At 39.4% G+C, this 26,781-nt stretch overlaps 1 protein-coding gene and 2 long non-coding RNA genes across 4 annotated transcripts in view; 2 read left to right on the top strand and 1 right to left on the bottom strand.

The window, feature by feature from the left end:
- The window catches only part of LOC148977674 (uncharacterized), a 30,089-nt gene extending 5,661 nt beyond the window's left edge, over window positions 1-24,428 (bottom strand). Inside the window, exons 1-2 of the long non-coding RNA XR_016169464.1 lie at window positions 23,934-24,428; window positions 4,808-5,072 (exon numbers count right to left, since the gene is read on the bottom strand). This is a non-coding gene — a long non-coding RNA (uncharacterized LOC148977674). The remainder of the gene's footprint in view (window positions 1-4,807; window positions 5,073-23,933) is intronic.
- Window positions 1,640-4,796, top strand: LOC120470565 (uncharacterized). The gene has a single exon (XM_089134019.1). It carries the CDS (start codon window positions 1,643-1,645, stop codon window positions 3,755-3,757), a length of 2,115 nt encoding a protein of 704 aa, XP_088990145.1. The 5' UTR covers window positions 1,640-1,642; the 3' UTR covers window positions 3,758-4,796.
- LOC148977675 (uncharacterized) lies at window positions 13,068-16,143 on the top strand. 2 transcript variants are annotated; one of them, XR_016169462.1, is made up of 6 exons: window positions 13,068-13,762; window positions 14,470-14,711; window positions 14,884-14,945; window positions 15,059-15,150; window positions 15,236-15,354; window positions 15,453-16,143. It is a non-coding gene; the product is annotated as an uncharacterized LOC148977675 (long non-coding RNA). The 2 variants fall into 2 exon arrangements; XR_016169463.1 differs by having other exon boundaries at window positions 13,070-13,762; window positions 14,529-14,711.
- Window positions 24,429-26,781: the final 2,353 nt, after the last annotated feature.

Here is a 26,781-nt window from a genome sequence, read left to right as displayed (position 1 = left end):
TAGCACTTACAGAAGCTCTTGAATTATCTGAAGGAGAACGAGTCAACATCTATACAGATAGTCGATATGCTTTTGGTGTGGTCCATGACTACCTTGCCCTGTGGAAGAGACGTGGACTCATCACCAGCAATGGGAGCGAAATACAACATGCTTCCATAATTCGTCGCTTGATTACAGCATGTCACTTACCTAGAGAAGCAGCCGTGATCAAAGTGAAATCTCATCAATCTGACAAGTCTAAAGAAACTCAAGGAAACACGGCAGCAGATGCAGCAGCTAGAGAAGCAGCTCTACTCCATCCTACTCCTGTTACCCTGGTAAAGGAAAATACCAAGGATAATCCTGAGCTCCATCTTCTGTCATATCAATTGGAGACAGATGAAGAGAAAGAACAATGGATAAAAGCGGGAGCGAAAGAGGATGATCAAGGAATCTGGAGAATTCCAACAGGACAAGTAGTGATGCCTATCGGAACAAGAAGAGAACTAATGCAGCTGTATCATGGAAAAGTGCATGCTGGAGCAAAAGCAATGAAAGCTCAAATCAGTGAAACTTGGTGGTGACCAAGAATGATGAGAGACATTGATGATTATTGTAGAAGATGTTTGATATGCCTCAAAGCAAATGTGGGAAAATCTGTAAAGGTGCGAATGTCACATGCACCTAGACCAACAGGTCCGTGGACACATCTCCAAATTGATTTCACAGGACCTTTGTCACCTAGTGGAGGGTATCAGTATATACTTGTAATCATGGACAGATTTACAAGGTGGGTGGAAGCATTCCCAACGAAAACTTGCACTGCTGAAGCGGCTGCACGAGTGATGGTTGAAGAAGTTTTTCCTCGCTGGGGTCTTCCATATGAGCTCGATTCTGACAATGGAACTCACTTCACTGGAAAACTGATGAAGGAAGCAATGAAATTGATGGGGATTAAACAGAAGTTTCACATCCCATATAGACCTGAGTCTTCAGGCCTAGTGGAACGGATGAACAGATCGTTGAAAACCGCTCTTACCAAGGCCATTCTGCAAACTGGCCAAGGATGGCATAAGTTGTTACCCGCAATTTTGTGGAATCTGAGAGCAACCCCGAACAGAGTAACGGGACTGACTCCTTTTGAACTGATGACTGGAAGAGCAATGGTTCTGCCTCCTGATGCTCCGCCGCCTGCGGGAACAGGAGGAGACTCTACTTTGTTCCAAGAGAAGTTACGACGTTATCTCACAATGCTGGACAAAGCAATCAAAGACAATAATAAGAAAGTGCGAGAAGCTCAACAGCAATGGGATGAAAAACATACCACTACTGACATTCCACACATTCCCGAGTTAGGCAGTTTTGTTATGGTCAAACGTATTCCCAGGAAAGGTTTAGAACCTAGGTGGGAGGGGCCATATGAGGTACTCTTAACAACAGATACAAGTGTTTGTCTCAAAGGGAAAGGTGTAGGAACAGATAGATGGTATCATTGGTCACAAGTTAAACCATGCTTAGTGAATGAACAAGATGATAATGATGGCTTATGGCCTGAGATTGAGCAATGTTCATCCATTATTTTTAAAGATTGGGAACAAAGAAGTGATGCTAATTATTCCTTTGCTTCCATTTCAGGAATCAATTCCATTGACATTGATTAGAGATGGTTGCAAGTTATTCTCGATACCCAACGATGATGGTATGCTTATTTTTAACTTTACTTGGCATTTGTCAAGAAAGCCACGCTTTATGGACTCCTCGAGTTCAAGAGATCACTCGGAGTGCAACTCTGAAATCTGGTCAACATTTTACCCTACCCTTTATTTCCAGATGGGGATTATGGGATTGGGTGCCACGTAATGACACAGACCTTGCTAAATATCGTAAGGGCATCTATGGAGGATGTAACTTTTACCACCAATGTTACAAAAGCAGAGTAATTTGGCCGGTAAAAGACGGGGGGTATACTGGTAGTGCTCAAAGACGAGAAATTTGTGCAAGAGAACGATGTGAAGTTATAGGGTTAAACCTCATAACATCTACTAATGTGGAAATTAATTTAGTTCTGAATCGTACCCACATGCTTACAATATGGGATTCATTGGCCCAAGGGTGTATTTATCCCATAGGGTTGCCATGCGAAGGGTTTCTGAGGGATCCTTCCTCAAAAACAACAAGATTTAAGGGAAATTATGTACGAGTATGGCATTCAGAAGATGAGAGTGAATATTGTGAGACTGAACTAGAAACTGGCGAAATCGGAAGGTGTTTTTATCTTTCTGCGGAGAAGACAAACAAAGCAAAAACATGCCCAAATACAACCATTGCACCAGCTCATGGTATTTTGTTAGCAAAAGAAACCAAAACCTTGATAAATGAAGCCCATATGGTGCAACAACGAATTAATTATAACTTGAATTCTCTTCTTACCGTTTTTGATCAGTCTTATTGTGGTAATTTTACACAAATAAGAAGTTGGTTGGGAAAAGAAGTTAAATATTACACCTCTAAAAATCCTCTGAGTAGAAAAAATCGTAAAACTCGAAGTATATGGGGAGATATTGCGGGGGTATTTGGTTCTGTCAATTCAATCAGTAATACTGCTCAAATGAATCAGTTAAGTAAATACACTCAGTGGGTGGGAACAATGAGTGGGAAAGGACTCACTGAGGCTCTTCAGGGTTCTCTGCATATTATTGCAGCGGGTCAGCATCTTAATGATGCTGCAAAGGAATTGGCAGATGCATTAATAAAATCGTCTGATTTTGAGACGCATCGTGCGGCGTGTTTATTTTTAGCTCAGAATTTAAAGGATCAAATGGTAGAAGATATTCAAGTTATTCGAATGGGACAAGTTCCTGAGCGAATAGCAGAATCATTGTTAGTGGTTTTCAGGAATCAACTTAATTTGACTTCTGCTAAACATATTCCATTAGTTAAAATCGCTATTAATGAAAATTCATTGTCAGGTTCTGGAATGTTACCTTTGATTATGATATGGCCTCAATATGGGAAGCGTAATATTATGACAGTCAGGAAATTCCAATCAATGGGTGTTAGGCAAGGTAATTCAGTAATTAGATTAGGAAGAAATGGATATTGGGCTGAAGGTGATACACCAATGATTTCTACCACAGACTGTTGTGTCGAGGAACATGAGTGGGTAATTTGCTCATGCTCTACAATGTTTAGTCTATCTCTTAATGGTTCTGCTGTTTGGGATGTAGTTCCTTTGAGTCAGGCCACAGGTGCATGGCAACTTTCAGAAGCGCAGTGGTGTATATTACATGATGGAACAAGTGAAAATATGATATACGGGGGAAAGTTGTGTCCAATCCCTCCTGATCCATTTTGTCTTGAAATTCTCTATCCTCTTCATTTGGGTGGAATTCATGTTCCACATGTGCAATTGTTACAGGTAGAACCACAATGGTGGAATAATGACTTAGTAGAAGAACGGAATTATGAACTCTTTGAGATGGTTAAAATAGTTAGAAAGAGTGTAAAAGCAGCTCAAGACGAGGGAATTCAAGCAATGGGTCATGTTATAGTAGCAAATGGAATAGCTAAATTGATGTCTGAAAAGAAACTAACACGAATCCTAGGGAATTTATCGTGGTCAGATTGGATAGTTTTGATCATGGTAGGAGTTCTTGCAGTCATGTTCATGATTCAAATTATGATATGTGTTACTAGAAAAAGAAATACCAAATCTGTCAAACTGATTATTTCTAACCAAATGGATAAAACCAAGGATGGAGTATACAGCGTGAAATAGGGAAATGTATGCATTATTCCTTACAAAGCATTACCTCACAAACAATGAACACCCGCTTACTGATTCTCAACCCCAAGGGATAGGACCCTTTTACATCAACGTTTATTTTAATTTCTTATTTTGGCTCGGAACTGGGGGATTTAATTAGTTACGAGTTAATTAATTAATGAGTCCAGGCACGAGCAGAAGAATTATTAGTTTTTTCTTTTCTTAGATGATTGGGGTTTATTTTAAATACATACACATAGATATTAAAACACACATAGTATACGGGGACATAACACGGGTTGGGGTTTTGTTCTTTTTGTTCTTTTTGTTCTTTGTTTTGTTTTTCCTTTTCTATTCTTCTGTTCGTTCTGTCTATTTTCTTGGTCTGCTATTTCTTCTCCTCACTATCACTTCTATAGGTTGGCCACCTGGGAATGATGGTGTGGAACTTACGGCCGTAGTTCCAGTGGAGGGAGATGAAGACTAAAATTTCATCTTTTAATATTATTTCATTATTAAATATTATGTATCTGTATTATTATTCTTTATTAGTTTTCATGATCACTGTATTATCCTTTTGGAGTTTCAAAAAGCATGAGTTAAAAGCATGAGAGGAACATATGTCAGGGGAAAGCTATATATTGCTCAGAGAGGTATGTGTGCCATGTAACATGTTCACTCAGCATAAATGTTTCCACTGATGCAAGTGTACCACAGATGTACACAACAAGGAAAGTAGCGCACGTATGACATTTACGTTCTAAGTTGAGAGGCTCAGAGCAACATGTTTGTTACCTTACAAGGAAGCTGTAAGACTGTGTGATGTATAAAAACTCAATGTCACATTGTACCACCTCAGAGAAACATGTAGGCATGACCGGGTGAGAGGGTAGAGGAACATGGAGAAACGCATAGACCAGGCATGAACACAACATCATGAAGTTTCTCTCCTGACATATATATAATATATAATAAAACTTTCTTGGCAAGATAACTGGTGTCCGGTCCCGTAAATTGAATAATAACGGGGAAACACAAGAGGCTTTAATTCCAAGTCTACACCTTTTCCCAGCAGCAATGTTTCTCTCTGCCAGCTTGTTTGCTTTGGCACACAATGTCCTTGAATCAGCTCTAAAAAAAGAGCTTGAAAAGGAATGGGGGCCACATAAGGATCATTTTCGGTCTTCCATCCTTGTTCCAGCTGGTCTGGTGGTGCTGGACATCTGACAGGTGAAAGTGACTGCCTCCTTCCCCTTCCCCTATGATGCGACCTCAAGGCAGGGCTCGCAGATGTAGGCTCGGCTGCTCTGCGGTTTCCTGATTTAGACTAAAACACACAGATTTTGTCATTAGTTTACTGACATATCAAAAGCTGTACAGCCTTTCTAATAATGAAATAAAGATTAGCGGTAACACTTTACAATAAGGTTCATTAGTTAAATATTGCTGTATAACAAGGTGCAGTGTATAGGACTTAGGCAGGCAATTATTAAATAATAAAACAGTAGATCAACATGAAAATCACCACAGTCGTAGTATGTGAGATGTAGAACAAGAATCTGGTGGAATTTGCAGAAAACAATATGATTTTATTTATTTTATTATTAATATATATTTTTAAAAGTCTGCCGACACCAAGCGCATATGCACCTTGAGCCTACCACGCAACCTCGTGTAGACGCGCAATATATTTTTAAGCGTAGATGGCGTGACCGCGCTTTTCAGAAGCACAGATGGCGTGACCGCAGTTATAAACTGCGCTATAAGGTCATCTAGTGGATAGTCATGATAGCATGTTATATTATTTTCTTTCCACAAGAGGTCAGCAAAATTTTGAGCTGAATTAGGCAAGAAATTTTGAGTTATTTTGAATTTTAGTTGAAAGAATGTGAGGAATGTGCTTAAATTACTAAATTCAGGAGGAAGAGTTGTCAAATATTGGACGGAATCTATCCATAACGGAGTTGTTATCAAACAATCAAACAATGAGCGCCATGCTATGTGCGCAATCAAACAATGTGCGCGTTTTGGCCGCATGTAATCCATCTTCATTTATAAGCTATTTCGTTTACTTTGCTTGTCTATTTTATTGTAATGTTTTTTTTAGGAAAATGTTATTGTAGTTTTTCAGAAATAATAGCGCAGTAAGCCTTATCTAAGGCCTGTACAATTTGTCTATATGGGAGGGGTTTTTATTTATTTATTTATTTATTTTTTTATTGAAGAAACATGTACATTTACAAATACATTCAGGAGAACATAAAAGAGGTAAAGCAGAGACAAATTATACAGAATAATTCCAAATCAAGTGCCATAAAAATAATTATATTACATTACACAATTATAAAACATAAAATTAAAAATTAAAAAATAATAATACAAATAAAATAAGCAATGTATGATATAAAGCTGTTTAATCTTGACTATCAGATCCAATACAAAATAATTGTTCATATATTTTCAGGAATCTATTACATTTTTTATTGCTAGATAAACTAAAAGATTTAAGCAGTGAGTCTACTTCAACCAAAAAATGTGAGAAAATAGGGAGTGATCCCATAAATTTCTGTTTATGGATGAAAAATTTACCAAATAAAATAAAAAAATTAAAAATGTATTCTTTGGATGTGTGGGCATCAGTATAATAACAAATAATATCTTTCAAATTAAAGGAGTGTGCATGGATGGGGGTTTTATTTAAATGAGAAAACATACTAGACCAAAATTTCTGAACCAATTTGCAAGAAAAAAAATAAGTGTATTAAAGTTTCATCTTCGTCACCGCAAAACGAACAGGTACTGGAAATATCAATATATTTGGACACCGTTGCATTAACAGGATATATCTTATGTAATATTTTAAAGTGGACTTCTTTGGTCTTGTTAGGAATAAAATATTTATGTGGTAATAACCACGCTTTTCTCCATTCAATATTGCCAATAGCGGCAGCCCAATAGGATCTGCCTCTAGGGCAAATTAGATCTCTTTTTTGAAAAATCTGGCGAATATGTTTATTATTGCATTTCTTATCATAAATGCTAATGCCATCCAGTAACAAAGCCGAATCCATCATATTATTTTGGTTGTATAATAAGTGGCTCTTAATCAGTTGCACTAGACCTGTAGGAATAGCTTTAAGCACAGTATTGTATTCTTTCAAAGGAATAGGAAAGTCATGGATAGTCATGAAGCGTTCATAAGACAACATGTTACCAGAATTCTCAAATAAAGAAATTATATTAATTAGACATCTATTAAACCAATTAGAGAAAAAGAGAGATTTGTTTCTAACAGTTATATTCATATTATTCCACAAAAGAGATTTATGTGGGGAGAAATTGTGGATGTAACACAGTTTCCATGCAAGAAGAGCTTGCTGATGAAATTTAGATAGTTTAACCGGGAGTTTATTGTACATATAATTACATTTTAAGATAAAAGCGAGGCCTCCAATTTTATTAAAGATGAAATTAGGAATGAAAAACCAAATAGAATTTGAATTTAGTAGACATCTTCTAATCCAATTGATTTTAAACACATTAATAACGTTATGAAAATTTAGCACTTCTAGTCCCCCATCACTTCTACAATTGGAAATCACTTCTTTTTTAAGTTTATGAGACCTGTTTTTCCATATAAAATCAAGAAAAATTTTATTAACACCTTTAGCAGTGCAGTCATTCACAAATAAAGAAAGTGATGGATACACAAAGCGAGAGAGACCTTCCGCTTTAGACAAGAAAACCCTCCCATAGAGAGTTAGGTCTCTTTTTATAGCCAAAGATTAAAAATATTTTGGTTTTTTTTAATTCTACTAGAAAAATTAAGTTGTTTTCTGTCTACTAAATTTTTTGTTAAGTGAATACCTAAATACTTAATTGTGTCTTTAACTGGAATACCCTCAAATGACGTGTCATCGCATTTATGCAATGACATTATTTCACACTTCGACATATTTAACCTTAACCCAGACGCAGATGAAAAATTTCTAACTATCTGAATGGCACTGGAGAGTTGAGTTTTATCGTGTAAAAAAAGAGTGGTGTCATCAGCCAGCTGTGAGATTTTAATTTCCCTGTCAAAAATAGAAATACCTTTCAAGTTCTGATTGTGCATAATACTCAGTGATAATAGCTCAGTAACCAAAATAAATAAAAAGGGGGAAATTGGGCAACCCTGTCTGACACCACGCTTTATAACAAATCTTTGGGAGGTGTTCATATTAAATATGACTGAACTACTAATTTCTTTATAAAACATTTTAATTACATTAACAAAGGATTCCCCAAAACCAAACAGTTTGAGAGATTGCAGAAGAAATTCATGCTCAATGGTATCAAAGGCCTTATAAAAGTCTAAGAAAAGAATAATGGCTTCAGAGTGTACAAATTCAGAGTAATCCAACAAATCTAAAACAAGTCTTATATTATTGCTGATATGTCTACATTTGACAAATCCTGACTGTGTCTCTGCAATAATTTGGTCAAGCTTAAATTTCAACCTATTAGCATACACCAGGGCCAATATCTTGTAATCAATAGTTAAGAGTGTTATTGGTCGCCAATTATCAATTAAGAGAGGCTCTATGGGAGGGGTTTTTAGGCATTGGGTCTCATTCATGAAATACGTCACGAGCAGAACGAATTTGTGTGTAAATCGTGTGTAAAGTGGTTCTGGCGTAAATTTTCGGATTCATTAAAATGTTCGTATTTTCCAAATGTTAGTACGCAAGAAATCTACACCTGCTCCCAGCCACGCGTAAATGGTGTGCTTAAGATCCGAACGTTTTGCTCATTAATAAGGCTGCATTTTAATTCACCTTACGGGTACATATTTAAACAGCATTTTGAAAAAAATATTTTATATAGTAATTACATATGTTTTTTCTTTTTACTTTTATTATGAGAACCAGTAATATCAGATCTGGTGATCGATGGCGGTCCTTCTCCTGTTTGAATACGATTTTTCCGAAGTGAACTAATTCGTTTTTTGCTGTCAAGCTTAATGTTGAACCATTTTCTTCTCACTTCTGGGACTGTTCGATTAACAAACTCCATTAACTGCATCTGTAATATGCTGCCAAGCTTCCTTTTTTTAGGACCTGATAGGCCAGTATGTATACGCTTGAAAATAAAATGTGGCGTTTTGAATGAACTTCTGATAATAAAACTTCAATTTCTGCATCCGAGAAATCTTTCTTTTTCATTCGCATTCATGTTATTATATGCATATAGATGTCAGTCAGATATAATGGGCCTGATTTATGAGAATGAACGTGCACGCGCATCCCATTTACGACTGGTTGGAATTCACTAACACACACACACACACACATTTTACAATCACATCTGACGTTTACGAAGTATTTGTGAATCAGGAGAAGAGTTTTCGGGAAGGTCTCTTTACACGCAAATCACTCTCATATTTACTGGCATATTTACGAATGTTTCATGAATAAGACCCATTGTATTTACTCTGTGCATATTGTAATGATTAAGGAAACGAGTGGGATTAATACGCACACCCCTTAATCAGAATGAATGGAAGCGTCTAATTAAATGAATGTGTACAGCTGATATGGGAGGAGTCGAGGTCTATTTAAGGGATGGTTTTGGAGTATTGCGAGAAGAGGTCCGGGGGAGCTCACACTTGTGGGAAACGCTAGACGGCCGCTCGGGATAATTAGTGTCTCCGGCGGTGAAGATAGGCAGCTAGTGGGGGGGTGATTGTGCTAGGTAGTTAGGGTTTTGAATATGATCCAGGATAGGGGAGCTCCTGACCGATGTGACAACTCAAGTGCTGCGCCTACCAAAGTGTCTCAACCTCCTCACTGAATGTGGACTGCTTCGATCGCGGTCGATTAAGTGTGCGCCTGGTAAAGCGTTCTCATCCTCATCAGACGTGGACTGATCTGACTTCGGGCTAATAGGCCGGCCTACAACCTAAATCAGGGGGGTAACGTGTTTTAACAGATGAAGTTGTATTTTAGCACTTAATAAAGAGTTGTGTGCGTAATTGCCATCTGTGTGCTGGTCTCTGCCTTCTTTGAAGTTCGTGCAGTTCCTACACTGGTGGCAGCGGTGGGAGATAATCCCTAACGATTATACAACAGCCGAACGATGGAGGGCAGGGATGGGCACCGGGATGTGTCTGGAGCGTCTGGCGCTACTCCATCTACCTCTGCAACTGGCACTGCGCTTTTAACCACAGCTGCATCATCAAATGTACCTATGGCGCGTCCGGTGTTTATGCCGGAGACCTTTACCGGCACGGGCCGGGAATGGTCTGATTGGAAGGAGCAGTTTGAGATGGCAGCTGTGGTGAATAATTGGAATGACGGAATGAAACTGAAATTTATGGCACTTTTATTATCGGGGCGCGCTCGAGATATTTATAGCGGTCTCTCGTTAGAAGCCAAGCGCAGCTATGTTTTATTGAAAGACGCTTTAGGTAAATGTTTTGAACCATGTGAAACTGCAGAGTGGAATCGGGTTAGTTTCTCGTCCCGCAAGCGCTTGCCAAACGAAACTTTACGTGAGTTTGGTAATGCACTGCGGAGGTTGGCGACTAAGGCGTATCCCTCAGTAGGTGTAGATACACAGGATTTGCTGGCCAGAGATCATTTTATTGCACATGTGGGAAACGGAGAGACTCGTATCCAACTACGTAGTATTAAACCTATCACTCTAGAAGAAGCAATTAATATTGCAAGTGACACTGCATGAAAAGACTCAAATCCGGCAATATCCGGGCATGGTAAACTCCTGTGCAATTTGATGTTTGCTGGATGTATGTGGGAAAAAGCGGATCAGAGTAACACGGAACAGTATATTTCCAGACAAACCCGGAAACCTCACCTAAGCGGGCATATACAGGAATCCGTGAAATTTCACGGACATATACAGCTGAAACACTGCTGGGTGTGAGAGGTGTGAAGAAGACCTTTCATATGTTAATGACTGACACTAAGGGTGCTGGCTGTTCTCAGAGGGAGGAGTGGCAGGGGACTTCAGGATTGAAAATTATCTCTGGTCTACAGCAAACAAGTTTTTTGTACAGAAAAATAAATAAATTCTTAAGGCCCTGAAACAGAAAACCGACGTCAAAGAACTAGCAATGACTAAAGCCAACTCTAGGGTAGGCTTAAGTTATGTCGCCTGTGTCAGGGCCTTAAAACCACTGTATGAAAAAAAGTATCCTAATCAAATATTCTTTTATAAAAACAGGACAAAATAAACACCATGAATATACGTTCACAAAAACATCTGAATATTTAATGAAATAAAAAATACAGGGAAACATTTCAGAATATCTAAATTTTTATTGTGAAGTTTTACAAATTGCAGACAACAACATTTGTCGCCATTGGCTTTGCTTAGTTGGGGACATTTTTATTTAATATTCAACAATGTTATTGAACTGCCTGCATTGACACCATTATATGAGATCTGAACTGAGATGGACAATGACATCACGGTTTTGGCAGAGTTAATCCATGCTTCTTTGGGCATGCATGATGTGAAACGAGTGGTCGCAAAACCACCGGGCTTTCCCGTGTTATTGTCAGCAGCTGGTTATCCTTCCATGTTGAAAGGTAAGTCCAGCTGCATCATATTTATTCACAAAATTAAATAGATTCACTTGCAACGCGTCATACCGAGGTTTGTGGTTTGAGTGAATAAGTTCTTCCGCAAACAAACAAGCTGCAAGAAAAGGGGGCGTTTTGAGGTTTGAAATTCACCACTCACAACCATAAACACAACAATGTGGTGACGTAATGGAGGTGCAACCAATAACGTTAGTGTATTGCTTCAAGCTGCGAGAAAAATACTTTAAAATTACAGCATTCTTTCCCGAAGAAAAGAGAACAGTTCGAGGTTTGGAAACAGTTTTCTTCTATTCACCTTATTTTGCACGACAACAAGGGTGACGCCATTGCGTTCGTTTTGTCATCTTACTCCCGTCTGAGAAAGACTTCAACTTCCGGCTCATGAGAGGGATGAGATTCTGCGCTAGTTGAAACGAACGGTAAAATATGTCAAGTATTAAATGTTCAGTTAGGTGCTGCCATAACAGTTGGATTAAGAGGAGAGAACAATTGGACCAACGGTGTAACGAACATAATGTGAGGCGGTCAGATTGTTGTTGTGGTGCACTTTACGATTTAGCTACACTCACCACCTAAAGACGAGGAGCACCGGAGGCAATGGCGGAAGGCACTAACGTTACATTTGGAAGCATAGGCTTGAAAGTGCCCAAGTGAGGCTAAACACGGAAACGATTCTGATGAGAAAACGCAAAAGTGGCGTTGCGTCATCTTTTTTTTATTCTGCGTTTAGACCATAGACTGTAAAAAATATGGACGTAGTGTCCGTGACGTCACCCATAGGTTTCTGAAGAGCGATTTTGAGGCCTAAAGTGGGCGGGGCCGACCGTCGCCATCTTGGCAGTGCGTCACCTCTCGTCACTACCGGATAAATTAAAATGGGCAAAGAGGCGGGACGCGGGTGGAGCTGAGGTGCTAATGCTATGCTACTGCCGCTGAATTGACAGCTGATTTAAAAAGTAAAGCCAATGGTTAAAGTTCATGTTTTGCCCTTCGAAATATTATAATAGTTAAGACGTAACTAAAAGTAAAACTACTTTACTTTATCAACTTTATTAATCTCACAAGGGGCAATTAGTTAAGAGCATATATACAAGTACATTAACACAGATCACACATTTCTCACAACATACAAGCAGTCAACTATGTGCATTGTGATGCATTATTATTCTGCTAGTTAAAATGTATAAGTTACTTACAATATTGCTCTAAGCTTGTGCATGCGACAGTGATTCAAGGCAAGCACACATGTCAGTCGGCATCTCACGTCAAGTTCGTAAAGAGCTTTAATTCAGTCCATTTTACAATCCGATTTTGGCCGCCTCTCAGTTTCTCAGATGGGTCAAACCAAATATTACCTCAGAAATTCAAGTAAATGAACTAGAAATCCGCGCTCATTCAAGGGTGTGCATCTATTGCATGGACGGAGAGAAAGCACTGAAAACATCGGACATCCATTAGTGCATGCGAGGGAAACAGCTGGAAACACGGCGCTGGTCGATCTCTCCATACTCAACACGACGGAATCCAACGGCGTGCACGGGCGAAGGTATAATACATGTATTAAATTGTATGAAATAATCCCGGAAAAGCACAAACACAGCTGAGGGTGACGCTAACAGACAGCAGACAAACGACTAGCAGTGAAAGCGGCAGCATGAATCCACCTGGCTGTCACTCAAGTGGCCACGCCCTTAATTATGCAGAACTTTAAGGCTTAAATATAATTTAAACAGATGAGTTGTAAAAAAATTCACCCCCCTCACAGTTGTCATGAAGGGAAAAATGAGCTCTATAGACCAAAGCCACTTTTTGCTCCAGGCTGTAAACATGTTTTTTTCTGCTGTAAAGTTGGGCATTTTAACATGGGGGAGATACAGATTTGACTCGCTTCTGCAGCCTGCCTCAAGCGGCCACTCGATAAATTGCAGTTTAATTCACTTCCGTATTGGCTTCAAGAGAGAGACGGGGAGGTTGCCGCTTGGTTTAGACGAGCGTTTTGTGTGAGAAATCCGCGTGCAAATGGAGACGCAAAAGTGTGTGAAATTCAATGTAGTATGCACTTCAGGCGGCTAGGAGTGCATACTACAACAACACCAAGTCCACGCGCCTGCGTACAACTTTCACCGTCAAGCAAACTTTTGCGTTTATATCGTTTACACGGGTAAGATTTAAGATTTCCACTCTGGGGGGTGGTTTCACTTTTTTTGCGTTTTTGAGCCTCAAAAACGCCATCGCCGTGTAAACGAAAGGCACATCCGATAAAATATTTTTACGTTTTCACCCGCGAGCGTTCTCGTGTTAACAGGGCCTAAGGACGGGAATCCGATTGAGGAACACCCCAGAAATGGCTCGGCTACGATGTTCCGATAAAGAAGTCACGCCGGGTGTTGAATATTGTCAGATTCAGGTAAGCTAACTTGCCTAACTGTTATGTGCTTGTTTGCCTAACTTTAGATTCGTGAAGTCCGTTCTATGAATGCTTTTAAGATCAGTAACAAGCCGTAAACAAAATACAATGAATCTTGCATGATTACCATTGCCCACATATACATGTTATTTATTTAACTTTGTGATATTGACCTAAGAGTCTGAAAGAATGAATGAATGAATATTCACGGTAGTACAAGATAGTATGGTAACTTACATTAGTCTTACAATAGCTCACATTACTGCTATTGCACATTACGAGATGTAAACAACACTGGTCCAGATGCACTTCCTGTTTCAGTTTGTAAAGGCTTCTTAATTTCAAATGTAAAGAAAATATCTTGAATATGTTTGTTTAACTTTTTGATTCAGTTCTTCTGTTGGTTGTACTTTAACCCAACGTTTATACAGTGTTAAAACTGAAACAGGAAGTGCTTGTGAAATCTTGTGAAATGGTCTATACAGAGATTGCTGATGCTAGCAGGCCAGCTAGCTACATCTCTCATTCAGATATTGATATTGACTTATGGCGAGTTAGGAGATTGTGTATTGTTTCGTTTTTAATTAATGTATCTTTCTCACACACTGTTCTGTGTAACTATGGGTGCCATCATCAATGAATTCTTCATGATCTATTTTAAGTAGCTACTAATGTAAAAAATGTTTATGGTTATAATATTTCCATAGATGCATCAATGAGAGTCAGTAATGCAGTGGATAACTATGAGGATCCACATGCCCCACAGCTGTGATGCAGAATCACAATGGGAGGATCAATCTGTCTTTGGCCACAACCTGATCTTCTCAGAGAGACTCTCCAGCGTCTTGATGCTCTTTAGCGAAAGTATGAGCAGCACAGACTAACGTTACATGAAGAATCTTACAACGCTTCGAAAAGAATAAAAAAGGCACATGACGTGAACATTGCGGTAAGTCCAATTATTGTTCTATAACGTGGCTGTAAGCCATAGTTCGGTTACAATTATTGTTTTGTCTCTTGCGGTTACTGTGATGGTCAGCTTATTCCAACTGAAAATTCAGTTTTGTGGTTCTTGAAGATTGTGAATCAATTTAATTGCTTTTTAATTTCAAACTTTACAGGAATCTGTAAGGCGCCTCCATAATTCAGAGAACAACCCACACAAATACGTTCCACAAACCAGGTAAGACTGTTTCTTATATACTATAGCCTAAATGTTAGTTTAATCTACTACTCTATGGATTTGGAATGCCAAAAGTGAATTTCAGTAATGATACCTGCAACTTTCCCCCCCAGAATAAATTCATCACATAACCTGGCTGTGACCACTTACCTCTTCGAAGAATTAAGGTCAACTTTTACAGACGTTGACCCTGAATGTGTAAAAGGTAATCTTAAAGATGTTGTAATCATTTTATTGTCCTCTGTTTTACTTATTTTTATTGCCATTACATTTATTTATGATATATTTAGCAGGTTGGAAGATGTATTTTGAGACTTTGCGGAGGAAGTATTCTTTGGCTCAGCCTGAAAAGGCCCAGAAAAGAAAAACTATGACGAGCATTGCAAAGAACCTTCAAAGAAAGCGACTGGTAAGTTAAGAAACTGGTTAAGCACTTTTTTTTCTCTTCAGAATGTAACTATCCTCCTCTCTGTGTTTTAGTGGTTAAGTTACTGTCATGTTTTTCAGTTGCTGGAGACCAGGTCCGGGGTTGTACAAACCAACACAGAAAAGGAACTTTGGAAGACCGCAACAATAGAACTGATGTCTGATGATGCTATTGTTGATGGAAGGCCAGTGTGAATGGTGAGGTCTCCACCAATCTGCTCTCTGCTAGGTACTATAAAACAGACTAGAGGCTGACCCACACTATGCGTCACACCACCAGCGTATCATGGCAGTTTGAAAAATGTTAACTCGTATAAAAAAAAATATATATATATATATATATATATATATATATAACCGTTCAAAAGTTTGGGGGTCGGTAAGATATTTTTTTTTTTTTGGTTTGGGGGGGATAGCTCAAATTAACTCAATACTTTTATTCAGCAAGGATGCATTAAATGAATCAAACGTGACAGTAAAGACATTTATAATGTTACAAAACATCATATTTCAAATAAATGAAATATAACTTTCTATTGATCAAATAATCCTAAAAAGTCTACAACTGTTTTCAACTTTGGTAATAATAATGAATATTTATTGAGCATCAAATCATCACATTAGAATGATTTCTGAAGGATCATGTGACACTGAAGACTGGAGTAATGATGCTAAAAATTCATCTTTGATCACAAGAATAATGTATTCCAATAGAAACGTTTATTTTAAATTGTCATAATATTTAACAATATTACTCTTACTTTTTTTGTATTTTTTATATATAAAAAAAAAGCAGCCTTGGCGAACATATGAGACTTCTTACCGATCCCAAACTTATAAACGGCAGTGTACACCTTGAATATTTTATATACACTTTAATTTCTTATTTACTTTTCTCGTATTATTTCATATATTTGTTCCTTTTTTTGTTGTCCATGTTGCTTATCTCCATTTTGTTTACTTGTTTGCATTTTAATGTATGTTTATAATGCTCTCTCTGTAATGTTCTATTTATTTATATTGTTTACTTGGAATATCTACGTATATTTTATATATATATATATATATATATATATATATATATATATATATATATATATGAAGAGTTCAGATGCAAAAGCCTCTAAATGCCATTTGAAATTTTCTCCTTTAATGATGATTTTTATCAAACTTGTATATTTAAGTTTAGTAATTTCACTTAAATAACAATTAATAGGCAATTATCATTGCCATTTAAGAGAAATTACTGAACTTAAATACACAAGTTTGATAAAAATCATCATTAAAGGAGAAAATTTCAAATGGAACTCTTCATATATTTTATATATGTAACTTTTATATACACTTCATACTTTTTTTTCTAGTTTTTGTTCCCAATTCCTCTGTAATGCTTGTTTATAATGCTATTTGGAATGTGTTATATACCTTAATAAAAATTTCAGACTTTCCCATTGTTCTTTGTGTGTTTAAATATAAATATAAATATATATATATCAAATTTATTTTAATGAATATATTAAAATTGGGGGAGGGAGGTTTGGTATATATTTGAGCAATATCTGCATAGCTGGTATATAACCAATCAAATCAGTATGCTACAAGGCCTAGGGTGGGCCATGTTTAAAAGTAACCAATAAAGTCCGTTTACTGGGTTTTCAATGTGTCCTGCCCTCCAATAGTGGTCTGGGTGTTGGGAGTGGCTTTAAAAGAACAACCAATCCAGTTTGGTTGGAAGGCAAAAAGGTGTGAATGTTTCCTGCAAAAAGGTGTGATTTTTTTCCTGCTTTAATGGGATTACTTGCCATGGCAACAAATGGCTCTAGCACGGAAGTATACGTCCACAACATACATCCGATTTGGTATCATTCCGGATGTATGCGGATATATACAAACCCATGGAATTTGACATATCCGGCCACTATACTCCTGGATTCTTCCGAATTTCAGCAGTGTATACAGGAGTATACTGGTCCGGATACACCTATTTTCATGCAGTGTGAATTCGAACTTATTCAGGGGTTAGAAAAATGTACGATAACCCCTGATGCTCGAGTGCGTGGTTTGCATATTTCTGCAACAGAGAGTAAGGTAGATGCACTGACTGAGGTGGTGGATACGCTTCGTAATGAGGTTCAGATGTTACAAAAATCGGTGCAGCAACTCCGTGAGGCAGTTCCCACATTAGTAAGAAATCACGTCGTTGAACCGTCAGTTATGAGTGGGGTTGGGAAAAGGCCGGTGCAACCATTAGGAGGCGGGTGTTGGGAATGTGGGTGTAACCGACATATTAGGAGAGATTGCCCTTATGTGCAGGGAAACGGGAGGGGGCAGGCACTATAGGCCGGATGCCTGCCCCAATGCAAGATAATTTTTTTCAGTTGGCCTCATCGGTCCAGGGCAATTCTGGGATATACCTTGCTGCTAAATTAGGTGGGTGTGATGTCAAACTTCTTATTGATACAGGCGCTCAAGTTTCAATAATCCCAAAACAGAGGTGGTTGACCATTACGAATGGCGGGGCTCACCTCGAACGTCATGAGGGTGTGGTTCGAGTAGCCAATGGGGGGAGGATGTTGATTTTGGGGCGCTGGCAAACGGTATGCCAATTCGATTCTTTAACTCTCATTACGGAGTTTCTTGTGGCAGATTTGGAGCCCCAGGAAATTCTGCTTGGCTCTGACTTTTTGCTAAAATATGGCGCTATTATTAATCTCGATCAAAAGAGCTGTCGGGTGATGGGCAAACAAATTCCCCTTTTGTTCGGCAATAACGGTATGCAGCCCTGTGATGTGATGGTGCATGTTGATACACCTGTTCCACCTCGCAGTGAAGTTTTGATTGTAGGGGCGGTGGAAGGGACGTCAGATAGTTTCCAGGGCATGTTAGAGCCGTCTTCCTCTCTTTATAACCATTGCGACCTTTTGGTGGCAAGGGTAGTGTGCAGGGTGGAACAGGGTATTCTGCCCATCCGTGTAATTAATGTCACTGATGACACGCATATTTTAAAGCGTGGAATGAAAGTGGGTAAGTTATTTTTTGATGTGGTGGTAGAGGGAGGGGACGTGGCTAGGGATAATACATCTACATGCTCCGTGGATGCGCTTATAGAGCGGCTAAATTTACATGAAAGGGGCTTTGGGGAGGCTGAAACGCGCGCGGTGCGCGAGTTATTGTGTAAGAATTTGTCCGTTTTTAGTCTAAATGACACAGATCTAGGGCGGACAACGCTAATAACGCATCAGATTGAGACGGGGGACGCTAAACCTATTAAATTGCCCCCGCGTCGTGTTCCTCTTCATCTGCAAGATGAAGTGACTGAGCATATTAAAGATATGCAGGTAAAGGGAATTGTACAGCCATCGTGTAGTCCGTGGGGCGTGCCTGTGGTCCCGGTACGGAAGAAAGACGGGACCCTTCGATTTTGCGTTGATTATAGGCGGTTGAATGATGTAACGCGGAAAGATGCGTATCCCTTACCGCGTATTGATGATGCGTTGGATAGCCTTGCTTATGCCCAGTGGTTTTCCACCCTCGATCTGGCCAGTGGATACTGGCAGGTCGAGGTGGACCCTAAAGACAAACATAAGACCGCTTTTATAACACGGCAGGGGCTATTCGAGTTCAATGTTTTAAGTTTCGGGCTGTGTAACGCGCCAAGTACATTTCAGCGCCTTATGGATTTGGTGTTGGCGGATTTACAGTGGACCACTTGCCTTGTCTATTTGGATGATATTATTGTTTTTGGGAGAACATTTGGGGAACATCTACAACGGCTGGATGAGGTCCTCGGTAAATTACGCCACGCGAACCTGAAGGTTAAACCATCTAAATGTTCTTTGTTTGCTTCTCAAGTCCGTTATTTAGGGCACGTTATATCGGCTGAGGGAATACGAGCGGACCCAGCTAAAATAGATGTGGTAAGACAATGGCCGGTACCTAAGAATCAAACTGAAGTTCGGAGTTTCGTGGGGTTGGCATCTTATTATCGGCGATTTACTGAGGGGTTCGCTGAAATTGCGCGACCATTACATCGCCTAACTGAGAAAGGTCGGAAATTTAAATGGGGGGATGAGTGCCAGCGGGCGTTTTCACAGCTTAAAACCGCATTGGTGACAACGCCAGTTCTTGCGTATCCCGACCCGCACAAGAAATTTATTTTAGATACTGACGCGAGTGACATGGGCATTGGTGCAGTACTGTCACAAGAGATGGATGGCTTGGAGCGGGTCGTGGCATACGCGAGTCGAGCGTTAACGAAACAGGAACGCCGTTAAGCGACCACGAAAAAGGAGTTGCTTAGTTTAGTGGTATTTACTAAATATTTCAAGCATTATTTGCTTGGGAAAGAATTTATATTACGCACTGACCATAGCTCCTTAAGGTGGCTCCATAATTTTCAGGGGTTGGAAGGGCAGCTGGCCAGATGGATTGAACAGTTGTCCAATTTTCAATATAAAATCGTTCACCGCCCGGGAAATAAACATGTTAACGCGGATGCGCTGTCACGCGTGCCATCATTTGGCGCTAAGTGTGAAAACGTTTCAGATTCACGTCTGGAGGGGGGCGTTTCGGTTTGTGCGGTAAGAGAAATGCTTTCTTCGGGGGAGATTGAGGATGAGCTGGTGGGGGCGCAGAAGAAAGATGCCACTTTACAGATTGTAGAACAGCTGTGGTTGCGGGGGGAGGAGGGGCGCGTGGAAGCACAGACAAAAGTGGAAATGAGAGGGTTTCTGCCCGTGTGGGATCAGTTGGACTTTGAGCAAGGGCGGTTAGTGCGTAAACCACCCCTTAATACAGATGCTGCATCAAAAATTCAGGTGGTCCTTCCGAAGGTGATGGTTCCAGAGGTTTTGGGAATGTTGCATAATTCTATTACGGGGGGTCATCTAGGAGTGCAGAAATTGCAGGCAAAAGTGAAGGATCGGTTTTATTGGCCCGGGTGGTTGGAGGACGTAAAGAAGTGGTGTAGGGAATGTACGGAATGCGCATCTCGTAAATCCTCAGGGAACGTTCGTGCCCCGTTGCAGCCGTCTTTTGTCTCTCGGCCTTTCGAGCGTGTAGCGTTGGATATCTTGGGCCCTTTGCCCGTAACTGGAGAGAAGAATAAGTATATTCTGGTAATTGGGGATTATTTCTCAAAGTGGACAGAAGCGGTTGCACTTCCAAACCAAGAAGCAGAGTCCGTTGCTAAAGTTTTGGTACGTGAGTGGGTGTGCAGATTTGGGGTCCCACGTAGCATTCACTCTGATCAAGGACGAAACTTTGAATCAAAGTTATTTATGGAGTTGTGTGCTTTGTTACAGATGCATAAAACAAGAACTACATCTTATCATCCGCAGTCGAATGGGATGGTGGAAAGGTTTAACCGCACTTTACTTTCAATGCTGTCTTTGTTTGTGGATAGTAATCAGCAGAATTGGGACACCCTCCTGCCATATGTTATGATGGCATATAGGAGTAGTACACATGCTACCACAGGATTTTCACCATACAGAGTTTTGTTTGGACGAGAGATTGTTTTGCCTGTGGATGTTGTTTTGGGAGTAGGGGAGACGGAATGTTTTGATTCGGCAAATGAGTATGTGGAGAAAGTAGCAGAAAGTTTGTCTACGGTGGTGGAGGCTGTGAAAGCACATCAGCTGAAAGCATCGGGAATGCAGAAACAATATTTTGATCTAAAAGTTTCCCGTCAGTTTTATACGGAAGGGGAATTGGTGTGGGTGGAAAGTAGGGTGCGTAAGCGGGGGCTGTGTCCAAAGTTACAAAGGCATTTTGTGGGGCCGTTTGTTGTCATTGAGCGGGTTACGGATGTTTTGTATCGAATAGTCCCGAAAGAAGAAAAAAGGCTGGAGCGAGTCGTGCATTTTAATCGTCTTAAGCCATATGTTTGTAATTTATTTTCAGGAAGGCCGGGATTGCAGAGTGTCGGGGGGGATCGAATGGCGGCTGTGGCTGGGGAAAGGAGTGCGCTGCATCCTGACTCTGCGCTTCTGGCGGATCCTGTGCTGCATCCTGACTCTGCGCTTCTGGCTGATCCTGTGCTGCATCCTGACTCTGCGCTTCTGGCGGACCCTGCGCTGCATCCTGACTCTGCGCTTCTGGCGGACCCTGCGCTGCATCCTGACTCTGCGCTTCTGGCGGACCCTGCGCTGCATCCTGACTCTGCGCTTCTGGCGGACCCTGCGCTGCATCCTGACTCTGCGCTTCTGGCGGACCCTGCGCTGCATCCTGACTCTGCGTTGCTGGCTGACCCTGCATTGCATTCTGGTCGTGTGTTGAAGGCTGTGATGCCTTCTGTTTCCACTTTGCTGCCTGCCCCCGCAGCGGAGGTGGCTGTACCGCGTGAATCTGTAGTCCGTGAGTCGCGGTCTGGGACAAAGAATGGATTTACGGAAGGACGGGGGTCGCGGGCTAGGAAGATACCGGCCCGGTTGATGGATTATGATTTATCTGCTTGACTCGAGGACGAGTCCTTTTTGCCTGGGAGGGGGGTAGTGTAATGATTAAGGAAACGAGTGGGATTAATACGCACGCCCCTTAATCAGAATGAATGGAAGCGTCTAATTAAATGAATGTGTACAGCTGATATGGGAGGAGTCGAGGTCTATTTAAGGGATGGTTTTGGAGTATTGCGAGAAGAGGTCCGGGGGAGCTCACACTTGTGGGAAACGCTAGACGGCCGCTCGGGATAATTAGTGTCTCCGGCGGTGAAGATAGGCAGCTAGTGGGGGGGTGATTGTGCTAGGTAGTTAGGGTTTTGAATATGATCTAGGATAGGGGAGCTCCTGACCGATGTGACAACTCAAGTGCTGCGCCTACCAAAGTGTCTCAACCTCCTCACTGAATGTGGACTGCTTCGATCGCGGTCGATTAAGTGTGCGCCTGGTAAAGCGTTCTCATCCTCATCGGACGTGGACTGATCTGACTTCGGGCTAATAGGCCGGCCTACAACCTAAATCAGGGGGGTAACGTGTTTTAACAGATGAAGTTGTATTTTAGCACTTAATAAAGAGTTGTGTGCGTAATTGCCATCTGTGTGCTGGTCTCTGCCTTCTTTGAAGTTCGTGCGGTTGTTACAATATATAATGCTACTATGATAAAGGCTCCAGTAATAATTTTGCAGTTAGAAAGTCCTATGACTTGAACGTAAAATATGCACACATGATGATGAATAGCTAATCTGGTAACACTTTACAATATGGTTCATTAGTTAACATTAGTAAATGCATTAACTAACATGAACTAACGATGAGCAATGCATTAGTTACATTGTTTGTTAATCTTTGTTCATGTTAATATAAATACAGCTGTTCATTGTGTGTTCATGTTAGTTCACAGTGCATTAACTAATGTTAACTAATACAACCTTTGCTTTTAATAACGTATTAGTAAATGTTGGAATTAATATTAACTAAGATTAATAAATGCTGAAAAAGTATTGTTCATTCTTAGTAGAAGAAGTATTGTTCATTCTTAGTAGTAACTAATGTAGTTAACTAATGTTAATAAATTCATAGAACAAATTAATCAAATTTTTTTCTGCAAATTCCACCAGATTATTGTTGTTCTACATCTCACAGACTACCACTGTGGTGATTATCATATTGCTTTACTGTTTTATTATTTAATAATTGTCTGCCAAAATCATGAATATTTACATTGCTAGAGCAATAATTGATAAATTCATAAAAAAATAAAATCAAATTGTTTTCTGCAAACTCCACCAGATTTTTTTTCTTCATCTCACTGTCTACCATTGTGGGGATTTTCATGTTGTTTTACTGTTTTATTATTTAATAATTACCTGCCAAAGTCCTGTATACCTGGCTATATAGCAATATTTAATAAATTCATAAAAAAAAACGAAATCAAATTGTTTTCTGCAAACTCCACCAGATTATTGTTTTACATCTCACTGTCTACCATTGTGATGATTTTCATGTTGTTTTACTGTTTAATTATTTAATAATTAACTGCCAAAGTCATGACCAATACTGTATGCTGCATATTGCAAAAGCAATAAAGAAAACAATTCACCAGCCAGAATTTCTGTGAACCAAAAATTCAATTCAATCTTTATTTATATAGCGCCATTACAACACCCAGAAAGGTGCACAAAGCTAGCCTGGCATGCCAGACCTACATCAAGATGTTAGGTCTGGAAACTCTTCATTGACAGGGCTCAATCCGAGGGGCGGGATAAACGGTTGTCTTTCAAATTCTCTCTGCACGCAATTGGATAGCGCTAAAGCCAATCAGAGCAACGAAGAAGGTGACGTACCGCATCCAGTCCAGCTGTCAACATTGAACATTGAAAATATGAGAGATTTCCCAGAATCCATCCCCAAAATAAGGGATTTTTTTGTTTTTTACACGACCCACAAACTTTAAAAATAAAACACTAATCATTAAAAGTCAAAAGAGTTTATAACTAACCTACATATGTGTGAGAGAGAAAGAGACAGTATGTGTGTGTTTTTGTGTGTATGAGAGAGAAAGAGACAGTGTGTCATTAAAAAAAATAATATCATAGAGAATGTTTAAATACTAATATCAGCTTACGAGGGAAACGGAAGCGGAGTAGTGGTGCTTCGGGGTGCTGGAGATGATTCGGGAGAGGTCCGTGCACCTATACCGATAAGAGCGCGCACTGACACAGAGTAAAGCCTTTATCCCCGACGACACAGCACGAGAGGGCAAAAATGACAAGTTGATCGTTTCGCCACAGCTTTTTTGTAACCGCGCGCGCGGCGCCGGCCAAAATGCAATATTCAAATGAAATGAATTCAGAAATGCGCTCTCCGCTCACATGCTCTGATCGGAACAAAGGAATATTGAAATAATTAATCATCATGCACTGCCCATCATTTTAATCCCATATCAAACACAGTGGCCTATGTATGTTATATCTGTTTTTATGTTACGTCGATACCAATGCAATACTAATATCCCGAAGTATCGATTCTAGCCGAGTGGCCACTTTCACTTCTCCCCAAAGGCGCGTGACAAACACCACACGTGACGCACTCGTCTCATTCGCTCTGGTTAAATAGCAAAAGTTAATGTCGGAGAATAGCGCGGACACATGCTTCACACTGTGAGCGGGCTGCAGGCACCCAAAAGATTGTTTGACTATATCAATATCCCTTACATCACTCATTTTTTTACAATTTTTTTAGAGGTGAAAACAGACTTAAGGCTCCAGGGGTACCATTTAGCAGCATAGCATCAAGGGTGTTTGTTGTTTGGACAGACCTGCCCCCACTGCTAATTAAAATCCTAAAGGAAACACTAACTCTTTTCATTTTAACTTTTCTGAAACATTAACCAAGATGGCCTATAGTACGTACTGTTGTTGATATGAGTCCGTTGAGACCGTTTTCTTAAAGTTAACATAATCTGACTGAGGAATCTTAGACAAGTACATATTGTAACTGTGGTCAAATATAAATTAGCTTGTGCCTATTTAACTTCATTATTTAATTCTGCAATTTGCCTTCATTAGTGATTATCATCAATTTTATTACACAGATACTAATTAAACTAAACAGACAATGGCTTCTCTGAATTCAATAATGAAATGCCTTTAACTGAAAATTGAATGTCTCTTATTATTATACACTGACACTCTATCCTCCAATTTGATACTGTTAAGTGCTTTTATGTGACAGTATATTTTAATCTTTGATAACAGTAGGTAATAAAAATACAACGGACCATGTTAGCTCTGGTGGTCCAATTAAAAAATATTAACAAATAGAACTCAGGACATTTTTGGTCTTGTAAAATATACCTCATTGTCATGTTCTAGACTTGTTATATTTAGCTTTAAAAAAAAAAAAAACTTCCCCCTTAATGTTGTAGCAGTTTTTTTCTCTTTGGTATCGAATATCGATATTTTTCAAGGTATCGTATCGAAGTTAGAAATTCTAGTATCGTGGCAACACTACTTGCTGGTATGTTATTTGATGTAAGTTAGTTTGTATTTAGATATTATTTCAATAATTTGGAACATTTTCAGCTTGTTGCGTTTTTCATTAGCATTGTGTTGGGGCGATGGGAGCAGTGGGGCTTGAAAATTCCCCCTTGTCCAAAGTGGGGAATGACAGAAAAAGTTTGAGAACCACTGCGTTAAGTCAAACAACCATGTCAGATCGTTTTCTTCCCTGGACTTGGAAATTTGGCCGCAAAATTGAAACGAGTCTATCCATCGGGTGCAGAAAAAAAGAAGAAATTTTTTTTTTAAATCACTTTATAAGGAAGCAAAGAAATTACTGGTATAACTTCTCCCTCTTTTTAAAGTGTGGAAAAGGGAAAACAAGTTCAAAGATCGAGACTCCAGCAACACCTGTAGTAATATGCAACAACTTTATTGAAGATTTTTTTATATTGGGGTTAGATTATATACAGTTGCCGGTTTGCGGTGGAAATACTCCATTGTTAAGTGCAAGGCAGGGCCCCAAAATTATCCTGCTTAGGGCCCCCAGATTTACAGAGCCGGCCCTGCCTAAGACCACTATGCTTTATGAATTTTAAAACTGACCTTACAATTTCCCTGGATCCTATTTTTTATGTTTTTATGATTTTATGTTCAATATGTTATTGATTGTAAATTCTTTGCATCCCATTTCCTTTAGTTCACTTATTAAATCCTTTCTTTCCTGTTCATACCTGGAACAAAATAACAACACATGTTCAACTGTTTCCTTTACTTGGCATATTTCGCATAAACCAGTACCATGTTTCCCTATAATATGAAGTGTTGAATTAAGTTTTGTATGACCCATCCTTAGTCTTGTTAATATAACCTGATCTTCTCTCTTTAAATTTTGTGTCAGTATACTTTGTCTTATAGTATTATGTAGATTATAAAAATGTCTTCCTGTTTTACATTCATTCCACTTTCTTTGCCATTTCTGGTTGCAGGCAGCTTTAATAATACTCTTCCCTTCCATCCTGCTTAATGCAACTGTAATAGTAGGAATGTTCAATTTAAGTGATTCTTTAGCCATTCTATCAGCTCTTTCATTACCTGGAATATCTGCATGTGCTGGTACCCAAACAAATTTTATTATTGTTCCAGTTTGCCTTAATCGATACAACATATTCAGTATTTCTATATAGATGTCATATCTAACTGTTTGATATGTTTGTAGGCTTATAAGTGATGCCACTGAATCTGAACATATAACAACTTTATTTGGCATCACTTCTTCCACCCAACTAAGCGCCATCTGAATTGCCACCAATACCGCTGTATACACAGAAGTCCCATCTGTTAATCTTCCATATTTCCCTATTTTAAATTCAGGAACATAAAATGCTGATCCAGTACGACCTATCTCTGGGTTTCTTAAACCATCTGTGTATACAGGAAGAAATGAGAAATAAACTGTTCTTAAATATTCAA

This window comes from Pimephales promelas, chromosome 8, assembly GCF_988280905.1.
Source record: "Pimephales promelas chromosome 8, fPimPro1.hap1.1, whole genome shotgun sequence".
Classification (NCBI taxonomy): domain Eukaryota; kingdom Metazoa; phylum Chordata; class Actinopteri; order Cypriniformes; family Leuciscidae; genus Pimephales; species Pimephales promelas.
Note: the sequence above shows the minus strand (reverse complement) of the source record. Positions and strands in the feature narration are given on the sequence as shown.

Excerpts from the sequence above, each read along its gene's own strand:
- LOC120470565 (XM_089134019.1), top strand. The coding sequence starts at position 1,643 with ATGGTTGCAAGTTATTCTCGATACCCAACGATGATGGTATGCTTATTT.